At 45.7% G+C, this 7,995-nt stretch overlaps 2 protein-coding genes across 2 annotated transcripts; both read left to right on the top strand.

Moving 5' to 3' along the window:
- Window positions 1-1,447: 1,447 nt before the first annotated feature.
- LOC136548373 (uncharacterized) lies at window positions 1,448-5,013 on the top strand. Its single transcript, XM_066539929.1, has 5 exons — window positions 1,448-2,175; window positions 2,468-2,543; window positions 2,631-2,913; window positions 3,923-4,685; window positions 4,770-5,013. Exons 1-5 carry the CDS (start codon window positions 1,448-1,450, stop codon window positions 5,011-5,013), a joined length of 2,094 nt encoding a protein of 697 aa, XP_066396026.1.
- Window positions 5,014-5,049: 36 nt separating this feature from the next.
- LOC136548372 (secreted RxLR effector protein 161-like) lies at window positions 5,050-5,691 on the top strand. Its single transcript, XM_066539928.1, has one exon. The coding sequence runs from the start codon at window positions 5,050-5,052 to the stop codon at window positions 5,689-5,691; it is 642 nt and encodes a 213-aa protein (XP_066396025.1).
- Window positions 5,692-7,995: the final 2,304 nt, after the last annotated feature.

Here is a 7,995-nt window from a genome sequence, read left to right as displayed (position 1 = left end):
CGGCATATGGCTGTGAGGTTCATGACCATTACCATGTGAGCCGTGCGAGTAACAATGCGTCACAAATGTGAGTTCGTACTACTCAAATATTTTTACAACAGTTAAGAGAAGACTAGAGCAGTCGACGCTACACGAAAAAAGAGAATGCGCACGGAACGCATGTTATGTGTAGTCCTGACTACAAGCTCGAAGCTGTGTGAGTAGTTAGGAACACAGTTTTATATTATGGTATGGCGGCGGAGGCACATGTATAATATCCATATATATATATATAAATTAAAGAATATTTAGAAAAATATTAAACTTGACGTGGCTTGATTCGTGGCCGAGTTGAGGAGTTGACATGTCGCTGACGTGAACGCGGCGTGCTGTCCGGATGCCACCGTGGGATGACGACGCATGACGAGTGCCGTGGCGGGTACTGTCCGGGTGCCATCGTAGGATGACGTCGGGAGACGAGTACCCGTTCGAGATCCCATGGGTATTGAAGTCGGAGTTGGCCCTGATATAGTCGAACTCGGCGTGTCCTGAGTTGGAGTTGAACTCAGTCATCGAGGCAGAACCTTGAACTCAGTCATCGAGGCAGAACCAGCAGGGGCCGGTAGTATGTCGTCAGCGGTCGTGGCCGAATAACCCGCCTGCGTGCCGAGTAGGCAGTAGCAGACTGGTTCGTGGCCCAGGCGCATGTTGGCTTGCTTGACAGCCTGATGTAGTCGGACAGCTTGTTTCTTGGCTTGATGCAGACGGACAGCTTGTTCGTGACTCGCCAGGTACTTGGACAGCTCAACGGCAGCTCGTGGCTCCGCTTCGTGTTAGAGGCCGACCTGAGCGGACGAAGTTGTTGTCGGCGCATCGCGGAGCAGCGACCAAGTTGGTGGCGCTTGGTCATAGTAGTTGTTCTTGAGCCTGGTCGTTGATGAGGTCGACGGAAGTCGTGGCGGATACGTAGATCATCAGCGATGTTGGTGTAAGCCAGCTGCACAATGAAGTCTTGGAGGCTGCTCGTGATGCTGGTGAAGCGGGAGAAGCAGCGTGTTTGAATTCAAGATGCAGCGGGAACGGTTACTGGAGCCGGCGCGGTGAGCGCGCCCACGTTCGTGCACTGACAGTGCAGTTGCATTGTTGGTCACTTGTATCTTGTGTTTAGCAGTTTTATTATAAACAAGTGTGTGTAATGACTGCTGGTATAAGTAGCCTAGAGTTCGAAGTGTGAGTTAGCGCTTCAATTTACTTGTAATCGTGATTGTATTGCAGACCTCAATCAGTGAAAAAAGGGCACTGTCACTCCCTGTCGACAGTTACCAGTTCATGTCCATTTTGTGTTCTTGAGCGCAAATCCTTGTCTAGGCTAGCCAATTAACGATATTGTGCTGTGATTGTGATCTTGATTTCCTACATTTGGTATCAGAGCCACTAATCACGCACAAACACTCAAGAAATCCATACCATGGGCGACCGGAGTGGCGGCGCAGGCGGCGGCGGTGATCGCGGTGATCGCATCACATATCCGGCGCTCACGGCGACAAACTACACCAGTTGGTGTATTCGAGTCCAGGCGATCATGGAGGATGAGGGAGTGTGGGAGGTTGTGGAACCGCCTGCGGAGGCGTCGGAGCAGGCAGCGACGGCGGCAGAGGCGGCAAAGGCGAAGGCAAAGGATAGGAAGGCGAAAGCTCACTTGCTGCAATGTCTCCCCGATGATTTGCTGATGCAAGTGGCGACCAAGAAGACTCGAAAGGAGGTGTGGGAATCACTGAAGGCGAGGTTTGTTGGTGCGGAGCGAGTGAGGGAAGCGCGGTTGCAGACCCTGAAGAGCGAGTTCGACGCTTTGCGGATGAAGGAAGATGAGCAGCTTGATCAGTATGTGGGAAAACTGACGGGTATGTCAGTCAAGTATGGTAACCTTGGTGGTACATTGGGAGATGCAGCACTGGTGAAGAAACTTTTTGACACCGTGCCCGATCGATACCTCAATGTGATCGCGGGGGTCGAGCAGTTCTATGATCTGTCCAAGATGGCATTCGATGATGCAGTTGGTCGATTGAAGGCGTTTGATGAGCGTACCAGGCGGGGAGCCGGTGGTGCGCGTTCTGACAATGGGCAGTTGTTGCTCACACAGTCAGAATGGGAGGCGCGCCAGAAGAGATCGACGGGAGAAGGGTCTGGAGGTGGGAGGTCTCATGATGGAGGCAGTCGTGGCTGGGGAAGAGGTCGTGGCGGCGGATGTGGTGGCCGTGGAGGACAAGGTGAAGCAGCCAAGGATGGCGGAAGCAAACGTGACAAGAGTCACATAAAATGCTTCAAGTGTCATAATAACGGTCACTACGCAAATCGATGCTCGGAGAAGAAGAAAGAGGAAGAGGCTCAGCCATGTCAGGACAGTGGAGACTGAGCCTGTCAGTGTTGCTCGCAGAAACAGTTGAACTGAGACTGCATGAGCACACTGAGACAATGAGTCTACATTCAGAGGTGTATCTGAAGAGTCCAAGGTGATGCCGGCGCTCTACTTCATCGAAGAGGGTGATGAGGAGTCCATGAATAATGTCTAGTACCTGGATAATGGCTCCAGCAACCATATGTCGGGGGTTCAACAGATGTTCAGAGACATTGATCATACTGTCTCTGGTAAGGTACGGTTTGGCGATGGTTCTTTTGTTGAAATTATGGGGAAGGGTTCAATTCTGTTTCAAGGGAGATCTGGTGATCAGTGGTTGTTGCATGATATTTACTATGTTCCTAAACTTAAGATCAATTTGATCAGTTTGGGTCAGTTGACAGAGATTGGGCATAGAATTGTTATGGATGATGATGAAATAGTTGTTACAGAGAAAAATCCACATAGACTGATCATGAGAGTTCAGAGAGCAGTGAATAGAACTTACAAAATTGAATTGGCACCAGTGAATCCAATTTGTATGTTGACTAGTATTGGGGATGAGGCTTGGTTGTGGCTTGGTAGGCTTGGCCATGTGAATTTTTAGGCCATGAAAAAATTAGTTGACAAGGAGATGGTTGAAGGAGGGCCATTGATACAGCATCCAGATCAGGTTTGTCAAGACTGTTTGACAGCCAAGCAAACTAGGATGCTTTTTCCTCATTCAGCATTGTGGAGGGCAGATGAGCCACTCAAGCTTGTCCATGTGGATCTGTGTGGGCCCATAACACCATCTACTGCAGGTGGCAACAAATATTTCATGTTATTGGTGGATGACTGCACAAGATGGACATAGGTGTACATGCTGAAGAACAAGGCACCAAGCTGTTGATGCTTTTGTCAAGTACAAGGCAGATGTGGAGAATTCTTCAAGCCACAAATTGAAGATCCTCATATCAGATAGGGGAGGGGAATTTCTTGCCAAGTCATTTCAGAGTATGTGTGAACAGGCTGGGATCAAGCACCAGTTCACTGCACCCTATTCACCACAACAAAATGGAGTGGTAGAAAGAAAGAACAGAACGGTGATGGAGATGGCAAGGGCTATGTTGAAAAGCATGAATTTACCAGGAAGGTTTTGGGCTGAGGCAGTCAGACATGCTGTGTACTTGCTAAACAGACTGCCAACCAAAGCAATGGGTGATAGGACTCCCTATGAGGGTTGGAATGGAAGAAAACCAAATCTAAGCCATTTGAGGGTTTTTGGCTGTAAAGGGCATGTGAAGACAGTGAAGCCACATCTAAGAAACTTGAAGATAGAAGTGTGCCAATGGTGTATTTTGGCATAGAAGAAGGAAGCAAGGCTCACAGAATGTACAATCCTCAAGACAACAGAATAGTGGTTAGCAGAGATGTTGTTTTTGAGGAGTCACTAGAAGTGGAGCTGGGAAGCAAAAGAAGAAAGGGATTTTACTGAAAACCAAGAAGAAGGGGATGGGCAATTCTTTTTTGGAGGTTTTGGGAGATTTGGTGTTGGGATTGGTGCAGATCAAGACCATCAGACAGATGTTCAAGATGGAATGCCAAGTGGAGATACAAACACAGCAGGAGGCAGTGAGTCTATTTCAGAGTCAATTGGCAGTCAGCCAGTGCTTGAAGAAAATCCGACAATAGAAGTAGACAGTGTATTTCTAGGGAATTCAGTACAGAACTTTGAGGGGAATCATGATATGATGGATGTTGATGACAGTGACAACTATGATGAAGCCCCACTTAGATTCAGAGACCTGAATGAGGTCTATCAGGAATCAGAAGAAGTGGAACTGAATTCTAACACAGAAATTGCTGCTTTGCTAGCAGTAATGGAAGAACCTTCAAGTTTTGTGGAAGTAGCAGGTGATGAGAATTGGATGAATGCCATGAGGAGTGAGATTCAGTCTATCTGCAAGAACAAGACTTGGGAATTGTTTGCTTTGCCACCAGGACAGAAGCCAATTGGGCTTAAATGGGTTTTCAAGCTCAAAAGGAACTTTGAGGGAGAGGTGGTAAAACACAAGGCTAGGCTGGTAGATAAAGGGTATGTACAAAAACAGGGTGTTGATTTTGAGGAAGTGTTTGCACCAGTTGCAAGGCTGGATACAATCAGGATGATACTAGCTATGGCAGCAAACAAAGGATGGCAGGTGCATCATCTTGATGTGAAATCAGCATTTCTCAATGGTGAATTGGAAGAGGAAGTTTATGTAGTACAACCTGAAGGCTTTGTGGAGAAAGGAAAGGAAAGAATGGTTCTGAAGTTAAGCAAAGCACTGTATGGCTTGAGACAGGCTCCTAGAGCCTAGAATGTGAAATTAGACAGTAGTCTGAAGAATTTGCAATTTAGCAAATGTGCTAGTGAACCAGCAGTGTACACTAGGGGAGTTGGGAAGAAGGCAGTTATACTTGGTGTTTATGTTGATGATCTGATAGTGACAGGAGAAGATCCAACTAAGATTGAGTTGTTCAAGAAAGAAATGACCTCACAATTTGATATGAGTGATCTTGGTTTATTATCATTCTATCTAGGGATTGAGGTTGATCAGCAGCAGGATTATGTTACTGTCAGACAGTCCAGCTATGTAAAGAAAGTATTGAGCTAGTTTGGTATGGAAGATTGTAGTCCTACCAAAATCCCAATGGATCTAGGAGCTAAACTTGATGAGGATAAAGGAGGAGAAAGAGTTGATGCCACTGATTACAGAAGAGTAATTGGGTGTCTGAGGTATCTACTGCATACAAGACCAGATTTGTCTTTTTCAGTGGGGATGGTTAGTAGATACATGGAGAAACCTACAGTGAAGCATCAAAGAGTAGTAAAGCAAATACTGAGATATTTGAAGGGTACTGTGGATTTTGGGTTGGTGTATACCCAAGGTGGGAAAGAAGAAGAAATAATTGGTTATACTGACAGTGATTTGGCTGGTGACTTGGTTGGAAGAAGGAGTACAGCAGGTATGGCTTTCTATCTGAATGAGAGTCTGATTACTTGGTGTTCTCAAAAGGAGAAAATTGTTGCTCTATCTTCTTGCGAGGCTGAGTTCATGGCAGCAACAGCAGCTGCAAAGCAAGCCTTATGGCTCAAGAGTCTGTTGAGTGAGCTCACTGGAAGGAAGCCAAAGTTAGTAAAACTATTTGTTGACAACAATTCAGCTATTGCCTTGATGAAAAACCCTATGTTTCATGGTAGGAGTAAGCATATAGATATCAAATACCATTTCATTAGGGAGTGTGTTGAGAGGAAGCAAATTGTTGTGAAGAGAGTGTGCACTACAGAGTAGAAGGCAGATACTCTGACAAAAGCCTTGCCAGCAGTGATGTTGGGTGTGATGAACCATCTACTTGGAATCAGGAAGCTTGATGTGCATCAGGCTTAGGGGGGAGTATGTTGGTGTAAGCCAGCTGCACAATGAAGTCTTGGAGGCTGCTCGTGATGCTGGTGAAGCGAGAGAAGCAGCGTGTTTGAATTCAAGATGCAGCGGGAATGGTTACTGGAGCCGGCATGGTGAGCGCACCCACGTTCGTGCACTGACAGTGCAGTAGCATTGTTGGTCACTTGTATCTTGTGTTTAGCAGTTTTATTCTAAACAAGTGTGTGTAATGACTGCTGGTATAAGTAGCCTAGAGTTCGAAGTGTGAGTTAGTGCTTTAGTTTATTTGTAATCATGATTGTATTGTAGACCTCAATCAGTGAAAAAAGGGCACTATCACTCCCTGTCGACAGTTGCCAGTTCATGTCCATTTCATGTTCTTGAGCGCAAATCCTTGTCTAGGCTAGCCAAGTTAACGATATTGTGCTGTGATTGTGATCTTGATTTCCTACAAGCGAGTTAGGAATGACTATCATGTGCGCAGGTGCCTCTCCCATGCATGACGTGAAGTGGGCCATCTGATCATGTACATCTTTTTTGCTGAATGTCTGCGTGCTTTTGCTTGATCATCGAGATCAAGTCCTTGTTGACTCCGACTCAACCCCATGCCAAACATGAGATGTCTTGTCGAACAGGAATCCACTACGGATCATAGCGGAATACACTCCAAATTGACGAATTTGTGTAACTCCTTCGTACACATGTCGTGTATGCCGATGTAGATGGAATCCAAAGCAGCTGGTGGACTGGTTCTGAGCTGCCTCCCGAATGCGCAGTGATGATGGGGGTGTCCTAATGTTGGAGGGTGTGACAACGTTGTCGGCGAGGGCAGGGAAAAGCTTCCGCCCTGGGCCAATGATCCACCGTTGTTGATGTAGATCTTGAGGTCCCTCGAGCTCTTGATCACAATTGTGCTAAAGTCTCTACCTGGCGCGCCAGCTATCAGGGTTTGATGACCCGTAATCCGTCATGGGGGTATCCAGGACGGTGTTCAATGGGCTTCGGCATATGCAGAACTCGATGATGAACGTAGAGATAACAATTTATATTGGTTCGGTTAGCCAGAATAGCGTCCTACGTCCAGTCTAGGGTGAATAGAATATTACGCCATATGCTTTTGGGTTTAGACCGTAAGGTCTGTTCCTCTTTGCTAGGCCGATCTAGAGAGCCCTGCCCTCCTTTATATAGCTCAGGAGATAGGTCTCCTAGTCGGTTACAATGTAAGAGTCCTAGTAGAATTACAAGGTAGCAATGTTACTAGAATTATATATGGGAAATTCCTATTTAGACTAGATCTTCTCCCTTCCTTGTGAGGTACCCCTAGGGTCCTACACCAATAGTTAGATTTAATTGTGCTTATCCGCAGTGAAAATGGATACCAGAAGACTCTAAAAGACTTGAGAGGACTCCATACCGAAGCGTAGGGCGAGACACCGCAACCTATAGGCCGGCCGACCCCTGGGGCCCACCTATCAGCCTCCCATTATTATGTCGGTTCTCCACCGCCTCCTAGGTTGCATTCTATGTCATCCTTTAAGTCGGTTTGATCCAAGGGCTCACGTTGGATGCTCCAGCCTATATATATCATCCCCTGTCACCCCAGGCATATATTGCATAAGTCATTTGAGAAGATAGAAACCCTAATCATCCTCAGAGTTTCACCATATTCTAGGACATAGTTAGTTAGGCTACGTATAGAGGGAGGCAAGCAAGCTTCGCTTGGATTCCTGATCTTATCAAGAGCGTGGTTTGGTATAATCTTTGTACCCCCATCTCTTTTGTACCTCCATTATTTTTATATGCTAGTTACAATTGTTATGACAATATTAGCATTCATCTTATTCATATATTTTCGTTATAATGTTCAACGTCTACTTTGATTATATACTTAGTATAGCTGGTTTTATCATTATGTTTATAGCGCTCACTTTAAAGTACACGGGGTGGGTGGTTGACTGTAACACCCTAAAATTAGCTACTTTCTAAAAAGAGTAAAACGATTTCTATTAATTGTTTTGTGCTCATAAAAACATAGGTAAAAGAAAACTTTCTTCAAATTAAATCCAACATAAGGGTAGCAACATGTTTGCGCATACATGTAGTTGCATTGGTACTTTTGTGATGAGTGGTTTGGATGCTGTTGCATTGGTACTTTTATGATGAGTGGTTTGGAAAATAAATTCAAATCTCAATCTTCAAAATATTATTTTCAAG

Source organism: Miscanthus floridulus, chromosome 4, assembly GCF_019320115.1.
Source record: "Miscanthus floridulus cultivar M001 chromosome 4, ASM1932011v1, whole genome shotgun sequence".
In the NCBI taxonomy this organism is placed as follows: Eukaryota; Viridiplantae; Streptophyta; class Magnoliopsida; order Poales; family Poaceae; genus Miscanthus; species Miscanthus floridulus.
Note: the sequence above shows the minus strand (reverse complement) of the source record. Positions and strands in the feature narration are given on the sequence as shown.